Source organism: Equus asinus, chromosome 1 (assembly GCF_041296235.1).
Source record: "Equus asinus isolate D_3611 breed Donkey chromosome 1, EquAss-T2T_v2, whole genome shotgun sequence".
NCBI lineage: Eukaryota > Metazoa > Chordata > Mammalia > Perissodactyla > Equidae > Equus > Equus asinus.
In genome coordinates this window covers 179,611,302-179,635,620 of record NC_091790.1, presented here as the reverse complement: position 1 = coordinate 179,635,620, position 24,319 = coordinate 179,611,302, and the positions used below count along the sequence as shown (strand labels likewise).

At 40.7% G+C, this 24,319-nt stretch overlaps 1 protein-coding gene across 1 annotated transcript; it reads left to right on the top strand.

Moving 5' to 3' along the window:
• The first annotated feature begins 435 nt into the window (after nt 1–435).
• TMEM229A (transmembrane protein 229A) lies at nt 436–18,634 on the top strand. Its single transcript, XM_070512771.1, has one exon. It carries the CDS (start codon nt 496–498, stop codon nt 2,272–2,274), a length of 1,779 nt encoding a protein of 592 aa, XP_070368872.1. The 5' UTR covers nt 436–495; the 3' UTR covers nt 2,275–18,634.
• Nucleotides 18,635–24,319: the final 5,685 nt, after the last annotated feature.

Genomic DNA, 24,319 nt, shown 5'->3' with positions numbered 1-24,319 from the left:
GATTCCTACACCCTCTCCACCTCCAAAAGAAAAATCCTCGCCCTCTATTCCATGCTCCACTTCTGGGATGACCTAGTTCTGCAAGGAGAAAAAGCAGCATTGGGGTGTGTCAGTATGAGCGAAGGTACTATTCTTGATATAAGACCCCCAGAAGGATGCCCGACCCAACTGGCCTCAAATCATTTCATAAATTCTGGGGGACTTTGAATCTCTGTCCTTGGCCCAGAGTAAACTAACCGAGGAAAGCCGACTGGCCGGGAGAGAGACTGAAAAAGTGGCCCAGGCCCCGCGGCAACATCTCGGATGCAGGGGAACGCTGGGGCGGGCAGGCGTGGAGTCTCGGGTTTATTCTCTGTGGCTGGGACACAGCTGGTTTTGAATAAAAATATTAAATATACAGCACCATAGTTTGGTCTCCGGCCTGGCCTCTGGTCTGGCACTCGGCCATCCGTCTCCGCCAGCCAGGCCCAGGCCCTGGTCCCCGCGATACGGGGCATGCCCAGCAGCTCGCAGTCACACCTGTTAGCTATTTCTCCACTCCGTGCCTCCGCCCCGGCAAACGCCTCCCGCACAGCCCAGGATCCGCGGGCAGAGCGGCGGAAGGGGGCGGAGAAGCAGGGCCGGCTGTCTTCAGAGGACCCCCTGCGGGACTCGGCCGGGAGGGGCTGCGAGGCGGGAGAGGTCGAAACGGGCGGCGAGGGCATGGGGAGGGCCCGGGGAAGGGGCGTCTCTGCCGGCGATACGCTGCCAGAGCCCGCAGCCGAGGCGGCGGAGCTGCGCCGCGGCCGAGATGGGGTTTGCACCGGCCTCTGCATTTCTGCTCGCAGCCCCCGCGCCGCCGCCCCTCGCCGGGCCGCGGCGCCCGTTAGGCCGCGCAGGGTGAGTGCGGGCGCCGGCCGGCGGGACCTCGCCTGGGACTGGAGGGGAGGGCGCGGCGGGGCCGCGGCGGGGGGACTCGGCGAGCCCGGCAGCCCGCGCGGCCCCCGAGCGCACCAGCTCCCGCTGCCGCCGGGCTGCGGCCGGGACGGAGCTCCCTGCGCTCCCCCCGGGGGCCGGCAGCGGCCGGGAGGCGGCGCGGGGCTCGGCCCTTCGGCCCCGCACCTCCGCGCACCCGGGGGCGGCGGCGCGGGCTCGGGCTCCCGGGCAGCCTCCGAGCCCATGGCGGGCAGCGACGCGGACAGCGAGGGTCCGGCGCGGAGGGGCGGCACGGCGCGGCGCCCGGGGGCCCCCGGCGGGCGGGGAGGCGAGGCAGCGGCCGGCCGCCCGGAGCCGCTGTCCACCGCTGAAGCTCCGGCTAAGGGCGCCGCGCTGCCCGCCTGGATGCGCCTCTACTTCTACGGGATGCACGGGATCACCCTGGACGTGCTCGAGTCCTCGGCGCGGCGCTTCGCCCGTAGCCCGGACCTCCGGATGCTGGGCTTCTCCTCGCCCTACCGCTGCCTCCTGCACTCGCTCACCCACTTCGCCCTGGAGAAGGTCTACCTGCAGCAGCGGCGCTGCCCCAGCGCCTTCGTCTTCAATTTCCTCCTGTACCCCTCGGCGCACGTGGGGCTGCAGACCCTGGCGGGACAGGCGCTGCTGCTCAGCCTGGGCGGCGGGCCGGGGGGCGCGGCGGCGCCGGGGCCGCTGGACCTGGCGCTGCAGTACGTGCTGGCGCTCTACCACTGCCAAGTGTTCCTGAAGCGCTTCCTGCGCTTGCGGTACCAGCGGCAGCAGCAGCAGCCGCAGCAGCGGCGGGGCGCGCCCCCCGCCCCTCTGGGCACCCGCGCCCCTGCGGCGGCCAGTGGCCGGCGGCGACGACCCCGCGGCCCCAGGGGCGCCAGGGGAGCCCCCGGCCAGGGGCTGCCAGACCTGTTCCGCTTTCTTTTCTTCGGAATGCACGGCTTTTTGGATGAGATCTTCTTCACCTTCTTCTTTAACGTGCTGGGGCAGGGGGACGGGGCAGCCAGCGGCCACACGTCGCTCTGGTCCTTCTTTATGTACGGCAGCTGCAGTTTCTTGGTGGACAAGCTCTACGTCCACCTCCACTACAGTCGCGGCTGGGGCACCTGGAAGCGGGTGCCCATTTACGTGATCTTCATCTACGTGTGGGAGTTGTCCTGGGGTCTGGGACTCCGCACTTGCGGCGCTTGTTCCTGGGACTATTCGCACTACCCGCTCAATTTCATGGGCCTCATCACCCTGATGTATTTACCTGGCTGGATATTCCTGAGCGTGTACCAGGACCTACTTTCCAACGTGTTGTGGGGGGTGCAGTACCTACCAACTAACTGAGACCCCCAAAAAAGGGTCACTGATTCCCCCGAATGAATGCGACTTATTTTTACACGTTTAAAACGGAGTGATGGTTTTTTTAGCCTTTTAATTTTTCTACGTTTTACTAAATTCTTCCATGTTTTATTCGACATTTTAGTTTTCTAACTATTTGGAACCTATGCATAATATAATACTTTGAAATATTACTCGAAACGTAACTCAAAGTACTTAACTCGTCAATATTTAAAACACTTATGAACCCAAACAGCAAGACCATTATACCTTAACATCGGAAAGCTGCAGTGTTCACTTACTTGGGCATAGGAGGGTGATAGCTACTAATCTTTTTTTTTTTCTTTTGGTGAGGAAGTTCTTCGAATCAGAGACTAGTGATTTTTACAAGATTTGGGGAAATTTTATGACTTAATGATTTGTTGACTTTCTTTTTAATCCAATTTCATTTTAATTCCTTGCCATATTTCCCAATAACTGCTGAAACTCAGTGTCGAGTACTCCTGAAACTACAGTTAATAGCTCTTAAAGTGCCTCCGTCTAGCACACATGTGAAAAGAAACTGACCAATGTGAAAAGACATCCTACGAATCCATTTTTACGTAAGAAACCTTTTCTAGCAACTCCGACAGATGACACTGTGTTAAGATATTTGATCTCCATGTGGAAATGATTACTTTCCAGTGTGGTTTAGCCTTAAGCATCCATTGTGTTAACGTTGATCAGATCCTGTGTTTTCTATGGCTGTCAATTTTTGTTACTGTGCAATAATGTAAAACGTTTACCTTACATGTCCAAGGGCCAAGCGAAATTATAGCACCCTCAGTAGTGTTCTAAGGGTAAGGACTCTTTTCCACAGGGAGCTTCAAGAGTAGAAACGTTCCTTGGAATAAAATGAACCTGAATGTTCGCCCTAATTGTGTTAGGCCTAATTGTTTTCTGTGAATACAGATATATGTTTTCAGCATATTTCTGCCATGGCTCACTTGTAAACATTTTTCTTTTTCCTTCTGGGCCCACACAGAGTTCTTGGGCCAAGGCTGATGTGGTAAGGCGAATTATAAATCAATGATAGCTTTTTGATGACTCATTATTAACGTCTGGAAGCTCCAAAGTTAAATGAGGCAATGTAAACCATTTTAAGAAAACATGTCTAATCAATTAATAATGTACTTTAAGGTTGTTTGCTGTTTTTATTATGTTTAGAAAAAACAAGTAGAATTGAGTATGGCTTAGCTAAGGATGACTAATAGCTTCTCAGTTTTCATTACAAAGATAATTAGGAGAACTTACAATGTGTAATATGAATTGTTTCTTATTCAAATTATTAGCTCGCCTATGCTATAAAAAGGGACTTCTTTGTCTTTTAAAAGAATGTTTGCTATGGCAGTAAACACAGATATGTATTTAGATTTAAATCAGGCATAGTTCTAAGAATGTTATATTATCTTAATCCACTATCTGAGGTGAGTTAAATTATAAGTAATGTTGTGTAATCAACCCCATCTGTAAAATGGATCATGTCAAACATTATTTTACCCCATCAAAGCTTGAGTAGAAACTGTTAAAAGTAAGCTAAATGTATGCAGAGAATATCACTTAAGAAAAGTGTCACTTTATGACATTTGATCACAGGTAAAAGATTTCTGAAAACCCTGGGGAGAAAAAAGTGTGAGTGTAGACATTAAAGTTAGGCAGATGCTCAACAGAATATTTGTAATTCACATGTGACATGCGCATGAATCTGAGTTAAGTGTGGCTCCACTCCACACCACACGTTCCTGTGGCTACTTAACCAAATTCATGACTTCTAAATACTTGCTACATGTAAGGATTTGTACTCATGCCTGTCACATGCTGCTCCTCAGCCCTGCCCACCTGCTTACCAGCATTCTCAGGCCAGAAATCTGTCAGGAAGTGGGAAATCCTGCTATATTTTTGTGTGTTTTGCTTTTAATGTTAATCCTATTCAAAAGAAAGGACAAGGTTTTCATTCATTCAGTTCGTTCAAGAAATAGTTCTTGGGCACCCACTATTTGCCAGGCACTTGCCTGGACTCTGCAGATAGAGTAGTGAGCCAACACAGACAAAATCTCTGTCTACGTGAAGCTTACGTTCTAGCATTTTGATTTATTTCAGAGTCTACTTATTTGCAAGGCTACTGTTTTAGTAATAGGCTTTAGTAGTAGTTGTTAGGAGGGCTCTCATCAGTCCTCTCCCTAGAATATCAATCCACATCCTTAAAACAAAAGCCCATTAACAGGCCCTCTGCTAGTTCTACAAAGAGCTGGTTCATATGTATTCAAGAAGTGATGATCCCTCTATTAACTCGGCACCTTGCTCTAAGGCTCCTCGCTCTGTGTTTACTCAACCTCTTAAAAGTGACATTTTGTTGCAACTTTGAACCTTTAAAGAAAAAGCGGAGAAAGGAAAGCACCATCAGATCAATCAATTTTGTTACTCAGTAGTAGTTCAGATATAGAAATGATAAGGCAACATAATAATACTTAATATTTAAGTAGCTCTTACCACCTGCCAATAACTGCTCTATTATATATATATAAAAATCTTAAGTAAATATGTGTATATATCCATACATATCTTAAATATATATATCATATATATCTTAAGTAGATATATGTATAATCTTAAGTAAATATCTCTCTCTCTTAAGGTAATATATACGTATCATATATTATATATATACCTTTAACATATATATACACCTTAAGTGTATATATATATATATATATGTATACACACACACACATTTACTTACACCTCTAACAACCCTCATTTTACAGATGAGAACAATGAAACTGATGCCCAAAGAACAATGAACCGCCCAAGTCATACAGCTATTGAGCATTTAGACTTGAATCCAAGTACGCTGGACCCCAGTGTCTGTTCTTAACAGCAATGCTGCCCTGCCTCTGTCTACAGACCACTGGGATTTTGGGTCGTCTGTGGATTTCACCATACAGCCTGTATTGCTCTTCCCTTCCACTATCACAGTTACAACGGTAACTGTATAAAAGCCAGACACTAGTAGCAAAAACACTCTTTCATGTTGCCTTTTTGTTCCATGGAAAATAACAAGGGCGCTAATAGCAGATGTATAACTGACAGCCAGCCTAGTTCTAATCCTCAGATGATGGTCTTTATATTCAAAGGGGGAGCTGAAATAGAGTTCCTCATCTGAAGTCAGATAATCTTGAGTACAAGAAAATACACCAAAATGCAAGATACTTCATATCACAAGCTAGGAAAAATACATATAATTATTGTTATACGCTTAGTATAGTACTCAGAATGAGTGACTGTAAGAGCAAACCAGCCTCAAAATTAAAATTAAATTTTTCACAGAGACATTTATTCTGAGTTTGATTAAACACTTTAGAATATAAGAAAATTCTTAATAGAAAAACATGGAGAAAAAAGAGTAACAAATATGGTTTTTGCTCCATTTTTAACTTATACAATGTTGAAATTTCTAACTAGAAGTGCTTTAAATTTTAAATCAATTCTATTCGGGCTCTGAATCTAAAGTGAAATACACCTTTTAAGTTTTTCGTGTTAACAACAAATACAGAAGTTCCTAGGGGCTGGCCCAGTGGTGCAGCGGTTAAGTTCGCACGTTCAGCTTCTGGGCGGCACAGAGTTCACTGATTCGGATCCTGGGTGCAGACATGGCACCGCCTGGCAAAAGCTGTACTGTGGTAGGTGTCCTGCATATAAAGTAGAGGAAGATGGGCATGGATGTTAGCTCAGGGCCGGTCTTCCTCAGCAAAAAGAGGAGGATTGGCAGTAGTTAGCTCAGGACTAATCTTCCTCAAAAAAAAAAAAGAAGAAGAAGTTCCTATGTTATACAAAATCTCAAATAAGATTCATAATCCATTTCAATATTTCCGATATTTTAATAACTCAGTGTAATTAACTTTGAACATTATAGTACTATTTTTTCTTTTGAGGAAGATTAGATCTGAGCTAACATCCACTGCCAATCCTCCTCTTTTTGCTGAGGAATATTGGCCCTGAGCTAACATCTGTGCCCATCTTCATTGATTTTATATGTGGGACACCTGCCCCAGTATGGCTTCATATGTCTGTGCCCAGGATCCCAACTGGCGAACCCAGGGCCACAAAAGTAGGAACTTAACTGCTATGCCACCAGGCCAGCCCCTTGAATATTATAAATATTTGACATTTCATGTTTCAATCCAGCAAAACAGAGCTTAGAAAAATACGACCTGTCCTTTGTTGTTTAAGAAATATTTCTAATTTGTTAATCCTACCACTTTGGAAAAAAAATTTCTACTGTTTTGAAATAGTCTCTGTTCACATGATGAACCCAATTCTGTTTAAGAAGAATGGTGAGGAAGAATTTTGGTAAACTCTTTCGTTCTATTTCCTCTTTCAAAATGCATAAAAAATCAATATACTTGGGAAGGAAGTTATAATACAGACTCGGAGTGATAAATCATTGTATCTAATATCTGAAAGCATTTTAACAAATCAATTTTTGCTTATATTAAAAGGCATTAAAAACCTTTTACATTTTAAATTAATTTTAAATATACTACCTCCAATATATGTTCCACCAGTGTAATTGATCTAAGCTCCTTTACTGAGGGACAGTAAGAAGAAATACCTTTCACCTCCCTCCGTAAACACAAGCCCCAGTTTATGCTGAAGGGAAAGATGGCAGTAAAAGACGGTTCTGTTGTGTTGCCAGGTTTTTTCTATTCTTAGACTTGGTACCAGAGGAACCAACAAAAACAGCAATTGTCCTTGTGGACCTCTATTCACTAGAATTGGCCTCATTCTAATTTTTAACACTGAGGCATGAAGCTGTCACACAGGCAATGGCTTCCAGTCACTAGCAGCCCAAATTGTGCATTAACCTGTGATGCATATAGAGAGGTTTTTTCTCTTAATATAAAGAGAACATAAATATAGAGACTTTTTTCATTAATTTTAAAATTCCCTTTGCAGAAATGGTCGACTTATCAGTTAGCTACTAAAGAGAGAGGTGTGTGTGTGGGGGGGGGGGGGCAGAGAGAGAGGCTCATCTTTGAAATACAGAACAGTTTAATTTCATCTCACTTCTTAACAATTCTGTTAGAATCCAAAAGTCACATGGACAACTTTCTCATTTAGAAAAAATCTATCTTTACCATGATTAAGGAGAATTAAGGGTTAAAAGAAACCATGAAAGTTAATAACATCCAACCTTCCATCCAAAGCAGGAATTTTTGCATCTCTGATAGATGGTTTCTCAACTCAGTGTGGACTATTCATGATGGTATTAATTGTGTTTTTCACTCAAAGACTAAGTGAGGGACAACCTGTTGACAGCTGAGCTGATGAACCTCACTGTCAACCCATGAAGGAAGGCTTCTCAAAGCTTTCAGGAGCTCGTATATACCACTCATCCTGCTTGTTTACCGCAAGGAAACATTTTCAAAGAAACTTTTTTTTTTCATTAAAAAAAAATCAGTGTTTCATTCTTTTGCCATGATACTTATGGTCTGCTTATCATATCTTTTTGGATGATGCTTCCTTCACTGAGTCTAAGCAGTGGGCCTTTGAGAACGATGAGAGTAATTAAAATTACTTCAGACAAAAAAAAATTGGCTGCAGGTATAGAAGCAAAAGATTAAATAGTAGGAAACCGACTTGGGTCATTGAGTGCCAACCTGGTTCAACTCAGGAAGGGCCTTTGGCTGCTGCTCAGGGTTACCCACAGAATATCAACTGGGAGAGCTGCCTGGGAGCTTCCCCTGGCCAACCTCAACAGCTGCATCAAGAAAGGAGTTGAGAGGCCATAGGTGTCACAGAAGCAAATAACTAGCCAGGAAGGATGAAAGATGCCATAGATTATTAACTCTCTCATCCAAAAAAACCTTAGACTTACTATATTAAGGAAAAAACTAGCCTCACTTTTGATGGGATTCCAACAGACATTTGTATTATATACAAGATATTTTATTAACATATTATTAATATCTATGATGAAAATAAAACTAGTCTTACAAGATCTCAGATTTGGAACTTTAAATATTTGAAAAGTCGTTGTTAGAGAAAAATAATATTGAGAGTAACATGCAGAAAGTTTCTGTCATATCGTTTTGATTACCCATTAAATTTTGAGAAGGAAAACTAAATTAAATATGCTCTTGTACATTTCTGAAGGAGAATTATTTTAGTCTTAACCTTTTATTAGAAACAATGAATGGACAGGAAGAAAGAATAAATAAAAGAATTCCCTGGAGTACTTGAGAACAAGCACTCAGTTTCCAAGTACTTAAAAGCAAGAGTTTAACAAAATTTATTGTTGTACTTGCTTGTAATGATGATATTTTCAGCAAACAAAACAAAACAGAAACAAAAAAATAATAAAGGCAGAAACAGAAGATACTGTATAGTGAAAGGAGTAGTGTTAAATAGCCCTAAAGAGCCCATGCATTGTTTCTCTATGGCTAAAATAATTCAGAGTTATGAATGTTATTCTAGGTCTTTATACCATATAAGATTTGAATTACAAAGAAAATTTTATATTTATGAAATACTGCACATCCTGGGCTTGGTTGGGGACCAAAATGTACACTTTATTGTGTTAATATTTATTCATCAAAATTTCTAAGTTTATTTTTTGTGTCATGATATTATTGGACATGATATAAAATTTTAATAATGTGTCATTGAAGTGTCTGCCCAATGCACAGGTAAACAGTGTACCACTTATTAAAATCTAAAATCATAGTTTAGATCTTGAGGAGATAACCAAAGGTCATCTAATTCAACTTCCAACCAATAGAATAATTCCTTCTATGTTATCTTTGACAGACGTCCTATCCTTTCTTGATCACTTCCAATGACAGAGATCATTATACTTACTGAGATGTCCCAGGCCAACCCATTTCCTTATTCTATAGCTTTGGTTGCTAGAAAGTTCTTGACAGTAAGACGACATCCGTAACTTTCACTCATTCTTCCAGGTTTTCCATCGATAGACAAACAGAGGACCAAAGGTTTGAGGAAAGCTTCCAATTCTGTCTTAACTGTCTTACTCCAGTCTAAATCTCCAAGATGTTTCAGCAATATATAACAAAGTATACAATGGTTAAACTATTTTCTGCTTTGATCTAGACGCTTTATTTCTGCAATTGGGAAAAAACATTGAGCACTGTTAGCTTTTTTACCTGCTCAATCACATCATTATTTCCATTGAATTTTCATTTCTCTAAATGCCCTAAGTCTCTTTCCTTTAAACTGCCAGTAAGCCGGTGATCCTCTTTAAGCACCTGAACATTCACATAAAAATAATTGGCATGGATCTGCGCTATTCCCATGCTCCCCTGAGTAGGACCTGAAAGTGAGTTAGAGAGAAAAGAAGGCAAGGAGAGTGAAGAACAGAAAAGTTGCCACTGAATTCACTCTTCATTTCTTTTGTTCCTCCTATTTTTCTACTCTCTTCTTTTGGGAGCAGACATATGTGTTTTCTTGACACTAAGCAAAGAACCGACCAAAAGAGGCGGTGCTCAAACATTTTTGTGTTGAACTTGTCTCAATTCTCACGTCAGCTATAATTCTACAGTGGATGCAGGAATTAGGAATGCCGCCAGATTTCAAGTGGACATTTATTTACAGAACATAAATAAGACCCACCATGTGCCTAGAAAAAGAGGTAGGAATTGCTTAATCTTCCCACATTCTTCCCTCCTCTGCTCAGCAATTTCTTTCATCAGGCACAGAACTCAGGAAGTTCTCTAGGAGAGTTTAGCTACATTATGGGTTTGAAAATTTGGGCTATTCGGGGAACCTAACTACTCTTTAAAACAGTATTTCTGAAATATGGATTTTTAAAAAACTGACATGCACATGAACTAGTTGGCAGCATGTAACTACATGCCACTCCCCTAAAAACGGATTTGTCCCTTCCACGGCTTATTGATGCCTCTTGATTTTCATCATTATTTTTGCTGATAACCTTCTGGATTCTGGAAACTTCTGAATAGAGAAATGAAATAAAATATAAAATTAATTAAGTTTAGAAAATTGCTGCTAGTGGCAGGTAGTAAATATTTATGTTTTATTATATAAGAATTTGATTCACTTCTTGCTAGATTTCCAACTCCAAATATTATTTGGTGGATTGTATTAGTCAGGGTTCTGCAGAGAAATAGAACCAATAGCATGTGTGTGTATTTATATATATATTAAAGAAATTTATTATAAGGAATTGGCTCACACAGTTATGGAGACTGACAAGTCCTAAGATCTGCAGGGTGAGTGGGCAAGCTGGAGGCTCAGGAGGGCCAATGTAGTTCCAGTTACTCCAAAAGCCTGAGAATCATGAGAACCAATGGTATTGTTCCAGTTCAAAGGCCAGCAGGCTCAAGATCCAGGAAGAGCTGATGTTTCAGTTCAAGTCTGAAGACAAGAAAAAGGCCATATCATAGTTCTAAGCCAGTCAGGCTGGATGAATTCCCTCCTATTCGGAGAAGGTCAGTCTTCTTGTTCCGTTTAGGCCTTCAGCTAATTAGATGAGCCCCACTCACATTAGGAAGAACAATCTGCTTTACTCAGTCTATTGATTTAAATGTTAAACTCATCTGAAAACACCCTCACCAAATACTCGCAATATTGTTTGACCAAATATCTGAGCATCCCATGGCCCAGCCAAGTTGACACGCAAAACTAACCATCATACAGATCAAAGCATTTGAACCAATGGAGTAAAAATGAGCATAAGAAAAATTGAAGACAGTTTATTCATTCATCTATTCAACAAATATTTGAATGTGTACTGTGTGTTAAAAGATAAATAAGATACAGGTAATTCTTTTTCTCATGGAGCAAAGGATACAGATTTTAAAATAACAGTATGAGTGTTACAGAAAGATGCTGTTGGAGGAAATAAGAGGGCACCACCTAGACTGGAGAACGTGGTGGGGAGGTTCTAGGTGGAGGCCCAGCATGCCCAAAGTCCTGGCAAGGGAGCACTGAGTAACTCAAAGCCCTTTGCGTCTAGTGGAGGAGAGGTGGAAGGATGAGAGAGAGCTGAAGCCAGAGGGGTAGGCATAAGGCAGGTCTTGAGGCATTATGGGCACACTAGAGTTTGGGGACCATTTCCCAAGAGTGTTGCCAAGTTACTTAGGGGTTTCGGCAGGCAAAGGACTGATCCACTTTGTGTTTTTTGATGAAAACTGAGATCAGAGAGGATAAGATTAGAGGCAGAAAAGGACCAGTTAGTTATGAGGCTGTTATATGAAACAGGTGAGAGATGACGGTGAGCCAGACAAGGATTGTGATGGTAAAGATGGACTAAAACACAGAGATTTGAGAGATGTTTAAGTGTCAGAATAGATGATATGTGGTGACAGGATGATTGCACAAGTTGAGGGAGAGAAACTGATGCAATTTCCCAAGAAGTGAATGCAGACTCCAAGCCTCGAGGATCTCCCAAAGTAAGTGAAGCAGGGAAGCCTGGAAGAGATGTGAGAATAAATGGTCGGGTAGGCAGGAGAACCAGAGAATCCAGAGAATGCGGTATCGCCGATAAGAAGAGAGAAAGAGGAGGAGGACGTGTTCAGTATCATCAAATTCAGCTTAAAATTAAAGCAGAATGAGATAAGAATCAATGACCATTGTATTCCAAGATATTCAGGAAGGCAGAGGGTAGGCAGAGATGAGAGGCTGTCAGACTGAAGTATATTAAGGAGTGCAACCTGAGAAATGGATGACAATGGCATAAATGACTTGTCTGAAAAGTCTGACTATGAAGTAGAGGGCAAAGACTGGCCTGTAGCTAAAGAGGGGTAAGGGGTGAGGGAAGAAGTTTTATCTTCGTAATTGGGAGATTTGTTTGTATACAAATCTTGGTGGGAAGGAGCCAAGACAGAGGTTGAAGGTATGAAATAGGAAGGGGATATAAGGTCTCAGGTTTAAGCATGATTAGGCATGATTGCTAACTACTAACATTGATGAGAGCTCACTCTTTGCCTTCTAAGCCTAAGTATCAATTTGTTTACTTCTCACAGCAATGTGGTGAGGAAGGAGTTACGATTATCTCCATTTTTACACATGCTATTACTGATACATGAGAGTTTACCATCTTGCATAAGGCCGTAAGTGGTAGGGCCATCATGTGGACTCCAGAAAGTCTGGATCCCAAGTTGCAGTCTCTAAACACCTTCACAGACACATGGAGGAAACAGGGAAGGGTAGAGAGGGAAAAAGGACCTCGGATTGGCACTACACTGAATTTGCAGTCTGCCCAATTTATTCAATCCGTTAAAGAACCCAGAGGAAGCTTCTGAAGTCAGGTCTACTCAGAAATAATTCAAATCCACATGTAATGACGAGCTTTTGTATTATTGACTCAATCATTCATTTATTCAGTAAAGATTTATTGAGCATCTACTATTAGCAGGCACTGAGAATGCTCTAGGATTAAAAAATGAGCAAATCTGATGTGGACTCTATCCTTGATACCCTACCTTATTTTATTAGTCAGCTTAGGCTGCACTGTGGAGATATCATATACCAAGTAGCTTAAGCAATGGAAATTTATTTTCTCATCGTTCTGGAGCCTAAAAGTCCAAGATAAAGGTCCAACAGGAGCAGTTTCTGGTGAGAGCTCTTTTCCTGGCTTGCAGATGGCTACCCTCTTGCTATATCCTCACATGGCAGAGTGACAGCAAGCTCTTTGGTGTCTCCTCGTAAAAGGACACTGATTCTGACAGATCAGAGCCCTATCCTCATGACCTCATTTCACCTTAATTACCTCTGTAAAGGCGCTGTCTAAAAATGCAGTCTCATATGAATTTGGGGGGGACACAATTCAGTCCATAGCACTTATTCTCTTTTAATTTCCACAATGACCCTGTATGGTTGTAATAGTTATTATTATTTTATCATTATTATTATCATCATTATTATCTACAGCTCATAGATGAAGTCAATGACACTTATCTGCCACACAGCTAGAAAAGGACATTAATGAGACCCACTTCAGCATACTTTTTAGGTAACATTTTCTGTCTCTCAGAAAGTGCAGGGCTGTATCACGAGACAGCAGAGAAGATCTGAAAAAGAAAGAAGGAGCATCCTCTTCATTTTATTCTCTAATGCGACATAATCCAGGCGTCATTGGGTTTGCTTCTCTCTAGGGATGAGTTCTAGTTTGACCCATGCCTGATTTTAACCTTTCTTGGCATTCGGACACAGATTCTAAGTGAGTCCTCCCCCACCCTCATTTTCATTTTTTTCTTCAGAGTCTGCCTACTTGTTACTCAGAAAATTAGCTCTCTGGAAACATCTGATCACAGACACTGTGTCTCCGGGTCTTTCTGAGAGTTAAGTGTTGCCTTAGAGGGTAACTATACTTAGAACAAAGTCACTCAATTTCATAGAATGTATTTTGAGATTAGTGTTTAAAATATTTGACCAGTGTTACTCAAGAGTACAGAATCAATTTTCAATGTATTAGCACTGTTATTGGGTAACCACTTTTTCATTAAGTTTATAGGGTGTTTATCTCCATTTCAGAAACATGAATTCTTAATATTATTTCTAGATGATCTATAAATAACTCCAGATATGCCTGTCAATGTGATGTTCTGCTTTTGGTGGTATAAAATAGAAAACATAGATAACAAGGTGCTTAGTTTTCATAGCCAAATGAAAAAAAATTTTTTAATCCAGAAAATTGTGTATTATTTTGGAATCTGCATGCAAATCAGGTTATTTAGACAATATCAGAAGGAAATGGTGGCCTCCTTAGGAACTGCTGTTTGAGATTTAAATGTTCAGTGTGTTCCTTCTTCAATTGAAACACAACAAAGGGACACATCCCTTATGTCACCCCTGGTGTTAGAAATCATCAGCCTTCCAAAAATACTAAAAATAGTCTGAGTGAAAACTTGTTGAAGCAATGAGGTGGACTTTTTGAAGATAAATAAATTCCAGACTTTTAGACTTGACCTCACAAATTGTATCACTGGGGTAATATGGTTACCTTAATGGTAAGAAATTCTGTTAGAGGTCAACTTGCTGCCCCCAAATAGTTCAAAGACATCGATAAAAACTTCTCAAAATGGAAAATGTCAGTGATTAAAGTTATCTATTCAAAAAGGCCTTTCTACAAAACCGCTTTCTTTTCCAGTACCAAATTTTCTTGAATAGGCCCATTCACTAAATCAGTTACATGTCGATAAATAAAATTTGATAGTCAACTTTACTCTGTACCAGTGCTGTCCAATAGAACATTCTGCAATAAGAAATGTTCTATATCTACACTGTCAAATATGACAGTCACTAACCACATGTAACTATTGAACAGCCTGAATGTATCTAGTTTACCTGAAGAACTAAATTTTAAATTATGTTTAATTTGAACTAGTTAAAGTTAAATACCCACATGTGGCTAGTGGCTTCTATATGGAATAACACAGCTCTATGCCATATGTTTTAGTTTCCTAGTGCTATTATAAAAACGTATCACAAACTGAGTGGCTTAAAACAACAGGAATTTATTGTCTCACAATTCTGGAGGCTGGAGGTTGGAAATCACAGTGTCAGCAGGGCCATACTCCCTCAGAAATCTGTAGGGCAGAGTTCTTTCAGCCTCTTCTAGCTTCTGGTGTTTGCCAGCAATCTGGCATTTCTTGGCTTGTAGAGGCATTGCTCCAATCTCTGCCCCCATCATCACTTGGCCATCCTATCTCTGTATGTCTCTGTGTCCAAAACTCCCGTTTCCTCATAAGCACACCTTTTATATTGAATTAAAGGCCCACCCAACTCCAGTATGACTTCATCTTAACTATTTACATCTGCAATGACCCCACTCCCAAATAAGGTCACATTCTGAAGTACTTGGGGTTAGGACTTCAACATATTTTGGGAGGGGGATGCATAATTCAACCCATAAAACCGTATTTTTTCTTTGAAAATTAAAAACTGGAAAAAATATTTTCTTAAGCTATTTATTATAGTTAAGGTCACTGAAGGGCTCCCATTTAAAATTAGGTCTGTGATCTCCTTATTGGCTCTACTTTAATTAATATTCAAAATACTTTAGTTGAGTTCGGTTAAAACAAAATTAAAATTAATTCAGGGAAAAAAAATCCAGAACTAAAGATGTTTTAAATATCTTAGGATAACTCAAATTATTAGACAAAGTGCTTTGATATCTAAGGACTACTACAAGAAAGTACATAAGATTGTTTTTACTTTCAAAGCCTTTACATCGAGAACTAATTTACTGAAATCCTCTTCTCTTTAGTTCCCCAGAGAAAATGAACTTGTTGCTCCTTTTTCCCTAAGTTAGCACTTGAGAATAAAAATGTTTCACATTCAAATAAGTCTAGAAAACTCTGATTTAAACAGCATCAAAAAGTTTCTTTACTGTAGAACTTGTCCAAGATTTTATTAGCTAATACTGCCCTTGAGCTTCCAAGAGTTTACAGTGTATACTATACAGTGCTTCCCCAGTTTTTTCAGTACAAAACAGATTTCTTGAGCTGTGTTCGTTTTGCTTTGTTTTGGTTTCTCAAAAGTACGCTTGGGAAAACAGTTCCCTGAATGTATCAACTAACATTCAGCCTATCCCGTGATTCACTCTAAGCTTCTTACTGTTGGTAACTCTACAACAAAAGCACTCTTTTTGCCCAGGATTTAAATTTATTCAAAAAGTCTCAAAATTTAAGAGTAATTTGGGTTCTTCCTTCTTGCATACCTTATTTGCAGTAAATAATCAATTCTTCTCACATCTCCTTTGGAATTGTAGTTTATCTTCCTCTCTTTTCAATCCCTCAGCCTCCAGAGGAAATAGAAATCTAATTTAACAGTCTTATACTTCATCTCTCTAGCCCTAATTTCTATACAATCCAATCTGTCTAAACTAATCTTATTTAAATACCAATGTCATTACATTGAAGGAGAAATTAAAGCAGCTCTTTATTAAAAGTCTCATGGAAAATAATATTAGTTACTACTTACTGACTGTTCATTGAATGCCTAACATTATCAATTATTGCTTTATCAACCTTGGTTTGTCCTGGAGCCAGAGTAGAACAGAGACAGCCTAATCAGTTGGCTTGGAATCAGACACTTCCCAGGAAAGCCCCTAGAGGTCCAAACAGGTTTCTCTATCTGCTTTTGACTTTCTTTCCCAGAACTATTGGTGGTTACCACCTAAAACGACAGACCCACCATTTCTTCTGACATCTATTTTCTCCTTTAAACTCTGGGGCTCCTCTGAAGCAGCTATTACATGCCAATCAGCTAAACTTGGATTCATCTCTCTAACTGCCCTTCTTAAAAAATTCTCCAAAGGATGTTAGTTGCTCTCTTAGTCTGCTTAGGCTGCTACAACAGAATACCATAGACTGAGTGGCTTATAAGCAACATACATTTATTTCTGCCAGTCCTGGAGATCAGGGCGCCAGCATGGCTGGGGTTCTGCTGAGAGCCCTCTTCCAGCAATGCAGAAGGCTGCCTTCTTGCTGTATCCTCATGTGGCAGAGAGGGCTGTGGGCTCTTTCTCTTCTTGTAAGGGCACTAATCCCATCATGGGGGTTCCACCCTCATGACCTCATCTAAACTCAATTGCCCCTCCTCTAAATACCAACACATTGGGAATTAGGGCTTATTAAATTAATCAAACAAGAAAGTCGTTAGACTGAGGTGGCTCTAATGCCTTGGCAACCTACATAAGCAAACCAAAATCTACACTTCTAAATGCCTCACTGCTATGAAATCAAAACACTAAGGACAACCGATCACAAACAGCCACGTAGGCTTTAAACTGTAGCCAATCAGTAATTTCCCTTCTCTCTGTATGTCTTTCCCCCGGCTCCTGTTGGAGGAGTGCTCCTAATCACTTCCAATTTACCACTGCCTGATTGGAATAAATTTTTGCTCAAATAAACTCTTAAAATTTTTAATATGTCTCAGTTTATCTTTTAACAGGCTTCAACACGGCTTTTAGGGGGACACCAACATTCAGCCCATGGCAGTTGCCATGTCTTCAGAGTTCTTTTTGGCTCATCCACAAAAAGATCAACTTGCCACAGTTAAACCATGTGGCTCTTTTTCCATGATAAGAAAGTTTGCTTGGGGTAAAGTTACAACCGGTGTATTATCTCTCATCAGATAAATATTGAGCGATGTAATTTTAAATCGTAATGCATAAGTTTATATCACAAGAGCTTCCCTTAGCAGCATTTCTGTTCCTCTCCAATTGTATTTCTCACCAAAATGTGGGCCTATTCTTGGGGATCCACTAGTTTCTAAGCTAGTTTGTTTTTTTCTTTAATTTTTGCCTTTCATTTTAGTGATGTAACTAAGTCCTGTATCCTATACTCACAGTCCTGCAGTGCCATATCATTGCCTGTATTAATAGTTCTAGTCATTATTGTGGCTGCTATTGCAGCTATACCAGGTGGAAGGTCAATGACTTTAAAGTACAATAGACAAATTAAGTTTTCCCAACAGTGCACATGAAGAAAATGACTGGAAAATTGATTTATCACAATGTACGTGGTAATACAGGGGAACTGAACCCAGAGGAGGTATACCATAGTCATCTTACACGCTGAAGTGCCAAATCACTTCACTTCATCAGCACCCAAAATACCTTCCCCTCCCCAAGAGCAGTAATGATTGAATTAGATGACCAACCAAAGTAGATTTAGTTAACGCTAAATGCTAAATTTATTTTCAAGGGAAGAAAACAATATCTTTATAGAGTTATCTAGTACCATCTCATTAAAATTGGCTTTTGTAATCACTCAGTAGATTTGGCTATCCTGGGGAAACAATAACATCAAAAGATTCTCAGAGGCATTAATACTAGTGAGTTATGGAAATACAACATTTGTGAACAAGTGGATAGAAACAGATGGAACAGAGCACAATATCAGGAGCTACATCTTCTTATTCTGTACCTAATAACTGTAATCCACTTCCAGCAAAACAACACCATCCAGGCTATTAAATTAAAATTTTAATGTTATTGTCTCATGGTTTGCTTTATATTAATGCATAGATTTGTTTCAGTTTTATAGTTGTGTAAGAGCTATAAACACAAGGCTTCATTCCTATTTTTGTTTGCTCATTTTATTTAAGCAGTTTCATAATAAAAATTATATCCATGATAAGATTCTTCTCTTTAATGGGAGTTTGTGATGTAAGCTTCAGAAACATGGTTCTGCAGTTTTCACAGTTTGATATAACCTGTTTTTCAGACGATCTTAATACCTTGAGCTGCAGCTTTACCTAAATAAATCTTTTAAGCAAAGAGTAAAACGGTTTCCGATGGAGATACATCTGTGCGTCCGGCCTTAGCTTAGCACTGTGGAATGCTCTTCTTAACACCATTGCATTTCTAATTCTCCCTATGAAACTGGGAGGAAATTGGAGAAATGGAAAATAAAAGAGTGATAAAAATAAACTGTGTAAGTTTGAAATTAAAGCAGCGTCCTCTGTATTAGTTTATGGTAAAGCTCTTGAGAGACCAAAACTTTGAAATTCAAATGTGAGATCTGGTGTATTTGAAGGAAGCAAGTGTAGTGCAAAGTTTTACATATCCTTGGGTGTGTGGGAGGAAGCAAAAGGGAAGGTGTGAAGAAAGCCGGTGTTGTTCAGAAAGAATAGGATGTGCCTTCCCTGCGTCTGATGGTGCTGTTGAGAGTCCCATAACCTCGTTCACCTCTTTCCTTTTAGAGTCTTTCTTCTGTTATTGGCCTTCTACACTCCCTGCTCCCTCTCATGTGCTCTCTGTGGAATTCACGCATGTAGATACAGTACCAACCCTGGGCTCCACCCTGATCAGTTACTATTTGATTAATGAATGACCTTTTCCCGTGGAATCAGTTCCTGTTGGCATCCACATAAATTCAAATGTAAATTAACCTTATCTTTTTGTGTTCAGTCCTCCTTGAATTGATCAAATAAATGGTGATATAAAGTTTTCACACGGAGATTGCATAGGTAAATCTAAGATCTAGTGTGTCAATGTGTAAATTGACTCTTCAGTTCACTTTCCATTAAAAACTGGCCTCAAATTAGAGAGGGAGACTTAGCTAGGATTTATCAGGGATAAAAAAATTATTCCATAAGGCACACTAACGATGGCATTAGCCTTTGCTGTGTGTTTTCTCAATTGTGTGTGAAACTGCGACATCCTCCTTCCTCCCCTCCACCCAGCTGGCCAGATCTAACTCAATTTAAGTACCAGGAGGCACTTCTTAATAGAAACTTTTAAGTACACTTTTACCTATTGAAGTTAGGTTTTTGTAAAAAAAAAAAAAAACCACTAGATAAGTAACACATTTATTTATCACAAAATTCCACAATCATAAGACTTCCTTTAAAATTTGACAGTAATCATGCCAAACTTCCAGCTTCATTGGTGAAAGTAGGTATTAAGTACCCTTTTTCTGTAACCACAAGTGGATAGGTGACTGCATCCTTCACAGATTCTGTCCTTGATGGAGCATGTGGACAAACACTTCACTGGGATGAGAATGGAGAGTAGATGGGACATTCCAGTCAGAGGCAGGGAGGTAGGAAACCAAGGCCAGAGTGGCTGCCAGGTGAGCTGGGAATAGGGGTCAGACTGTGAGGAGATGTGTTTTCTGTGCCAAGGTTGGATTTATCCCGTGGATACTGAGTGTTAACTGAAACAAGAGAGCGAACCATCTGTAAGCAGACACGGATTTTGGAAAGATTACTCGGATTAGCAGGGGGAGAATAGTACATGACAGAGAAACCAGGAGGTCGCTGTGATAATCCAGGTGGGCAGTGCTGAGGATCTGAGTGGAGGCTGTGGCAGAGTAGACGGGAGAGTTATTTGCAAAGTAGGTTCTGGAGATTTACAGGATAGGGCAAAAGAGGGGTGGCAGGGACTGTGATGCCAAGATTTTTAGTCATAAATTTGTGGCAAATCCAACACCGCATCATACTCATCCTTTCCTTTCTTTTTTTTCTCTCTCTCTCTCTTTCTTTATATTTATATATTTTTTACTGAGGTAAAATTGGCATACAACATTATATTAGTTTCAACTGTGCAATATAATGGTTTGCTCTCTGTATATATTGTGACGTGATCGCCACAGTAAGTCTAGTTAACATCTGTCCCCATACATAGTTACAAAAAAAATTCTTGTGATGAAGATGTACTCTCTTAGCAATTTTCAAATATGCACAATAATATTATTAACTAAGTCACCATGCTATACATTACATCCCCAGGACTTTATATTTTTGTCTTAAAACACAGTAGTGTTAAGACTGACAGAACTGCCACATGTAAAAAATTCCCATGATTTTACTGTATTCTACATAAAACAGATAGCTTGCATGATTTACTTTTCTTGTTTTTTTATTTTAGTAAGCATTCACTTTGCCAGATGCTGGCTTGCCTCCTCTTTTAAAAATGCTTTATATATATTGGGTGACATTAAGGACCTAACAAAAGTGCCTAACAACCTTGTAAACTTATTATTCAAGGTGAGGTGAGATTGGAGAAGCACCTCAAGGTGTCTAAATGGAAACTGACTAACCTTGGGACATCTGAGGTCACAAACCTGCTCCCTGGAGGGGCACTGGGATGCCCAGGAGCCTTTCCTTGGCCCACTCCCCAGAAAGTGCAGCTGTCAAAAGGTATTTTAATTAGCACAATAATCCTAATATTTTCACACCAATTGAGAGGCACAAAGCAACTACTGGCAATTGCAAATTAAGTGCCTTAGAAGTAATCGAAACACAATGCAGGTCTGGGCAATTTCAATCTGTTCCCTGGAGGAAATAACAGAATTTAAAGATTGGCGCTGGCAAGTTCCAGGACCTGGGGTCAGAAAATAAGCAGAAACAGTGCTTCCCAGCAAGGCACAGAGTCTGTTTCTTCCCCACCACCTATTATCTTCCCTCTGGCTCCTGCAGTCTGGGTTTCACAGTGTGTATTTTTAGCAAGAGAGGTAAGATACCCCTCCTAATTGCAGCTTGCAAGAAGGCACTATGATGAGAGCTATGTTAAGGACACTTCCAGGAAGGCACAGACGTGCTGGGTGAAGCCCCAGGTCTAATGGCTGCAAATCCTTCAGTGGATCCCTATTTTTCTACCCCAGAGAGTATGCGTATGATCTGACTCTGAGCCTGTTACAGACAGATCTGTGCTACAATTTACCAACCTGCATGGGAGTTCTAAGAAGGGAGAGCCCTGCCACCTGACCTGTTTCCACATTGCCCAAACAAAAAGTGAAAAATCCATTTAGCCATAGGCTATAGAAGTGCAAATAAAAAAGAGGGAAGAATTTAGTGATAGAATACCTCAGACTGGATTTACGGTTGTACGTAAACACTGCAGTTTTCTACTTGTCTTATCTGTTATCTCAGAGTTAAAAGATATTCAGGTTAAAACGAAAACATCACAGAAAAATAAAATTGTATTATTATAATACTACCTATAAATGGTAAATATAAACATAATGCATATAAGTGTATATTAACGGCCTTCTTATATTAGTCTGGAGGTTCTGCTGATTACTTTGCAAGGTTTATTAAGTGATTTATACAGCTCAACTCTTTTAGATTTTTTAACAGACAAGCATTTCTTAAGGTAATTTGCTTAAAATTTTCAAACAGAAATTTGTAAGTCTTTCCTCTTTTAAAATGTCCTTGCTTTCTTGAATGTATTTATTGTTCAGTGGCTCCTAAAGAATGATTAAATTAACACGTTATGCCCTATGTTAACAAACAAAATTCAACTGAGTAAATGTGAAGATCTAACTGGCTTTATTCAACAATTCGTGAATGGGGCAGCATCCCATCTAGCAGACAGAAAGGAGCTCCGAGGAGCTGTTCTAAACGGAAGGCTTTTGTATGCAGAAGAGGGCAGAAAAAGGAAGTTTCTAGCAAGGAGAGGATTGTTTCAGGCAAAGTCACCTTCCTATGGGGGAAGGCAGGGGTCTATCAGGCAGATTACCTCGCTAGAGCTGACCAGGTAATTCCAGATTGACTGGTTGAAGGTCACGTTCCCGGGAGAGCCTGAACTGCAAAGAGGTTAGGCATTAAGTCCTGGTTTGCTGACGTGGTGCTTAGCACAGTGACAAAAGCACAGTCCGTCTTGGACCTGTTGTTTCTTTCCTAACACTTGTTAAAAATTTGTGAAATATGGATATTACTTCACTCCAGGAATATTTATTAGGAATAAAATTCATTGGTGTATTTTTATCAGTCAAATATCAATGTAGTCTCAGAGCAAGATATTTTCATGCTCTGCTTTAAGGTTCAAATAAGTTAGTTAGATTTTATATTTTATGACATTTCTTTTTTCAAATGGATCTACCCATTTCTATGGCACAAAATTCAAAAAAGAGAATGAGAAGAAAGCAAGAAAACAAATCAAATTGAAGTGTTTTGATATATTCAATACTGCCTTGAAACATGCTTTTAATACATATTTTCTGCAAAAATTCATGGGTAGAATAAAGAAATTGCTTATGCTTTAGCAAAAAGCCACTAATTGAGATACCTCAAGATAAATTGACTCATGTATACTAATCATTAGATGTTTTGTTGTGTGGGGGACTGGAATTGGCCACCCCAAGATATGCCTCTTTTTTTTTTTTAAAGATTGGCACCTAGGCTAACAACTGCTGCCAATCTTCCTTTTTTTTTTTAAGGGTTGGCACCTGAGCTAACAACTGTTGCCAATCTTTTTTTTTTTCCTGCTGTATTTCCCAACCCAACCCCCCCCTCCCAACCCTGGTACAAAGTTGTGTATCCTAGTTGCAGGTCCTTCTAGTTGTGGGATGTGGGACGCTGCCTCAACGTGGCCTGACAAGTGACGCCATGTCGGCGCCCAAGATCCAAACCCTGGGCCGCCGCAGCAGAGCACGCGAACTTAACCACTCGGCCATGGAGCCGGCCCCAAGATATGCCTCTTTGACATAAGGATTATTTTGGGCTGGTTACTTTTAAAAACTGCAGACAGGAAAGAAACTCTGAAAAGTAGAATTTAGTTACCCTTTGTTAGGAGACTTTTACATTTGTAAAGGAACTCTCCATCTGGAAAGGTATCTCTCTCTCTGTACCAGGAAGAAGGGAGGATGACCTTATCTCTAGAAACTCTCATCAATGCGCAATGCAAGGACTTAAATCTGCTTAATAACCTGACTCTTGTTTACTGTGCTTGTCTGGTTATCTCCCATAACTGACTCCCTCCACCCCCAACATCCTCCTGTGTCTTTAGCTGAAGATCATATTTAAGGTGGTGGCTTCAGCCATTTTGATGAGTTGCTCAGTTTGCCTGAACCTTTCCCATGTATACATGTTATAAAGCTTAGTTTAATTTTCTCTTGTTATTCTGTCTCATGTCAATTTAGTTTGATTTCCATCCAGAAGGACCCAGAGTGGGTAGAGGAAATGTCTTCCTCCCCTACAGTTGCATGTCATTCATATATCTTACTAGTTAGTCAATGTGGTAGATCCAACTATTGTTAATAAATATTCACTCTCTCTCCCCACTCCTTACATACACATAAGTTACTGTTATTGGCACATGTTACATAAGAACTGTTATTGACACATGGCTTCTTGTTGTCCCCCAGGATGGAAATTAAGAGAGACAACAAGTAGAAGTAGAAAAGTAAAAGTTTATTAGATTGTGCACAGGACAGGCAGAAGGGAACCTGTGAAGAAAAGAAAGGGGCAAATGACCAGCTTTTTAGGGAACTGGATTATGGGGCTTTTATTAAGCAAAGGCTGGGGAGGAGTGTCTTGTCATGGTGTGTAGAGGTGGGTTTGTGCTTGTGCCTGTGCTGTCATGTAGCATGCTACTGATACATGTGATGTGTATATCATTAACACCCTAGCTCTCCACCCTGGGGTGTGATTTTTACTATGCTAATAGGGCTAGGGTAACCTTCAGTGGACTCCTGGGTGCTTAAATGCATGTGTAAACCCAGCAAAGTCCAAAAACTGTGGAATGTGGATCTTGGTAGTCTCTATCTGATTCTCCTAGCTTGTAGATTGGTTA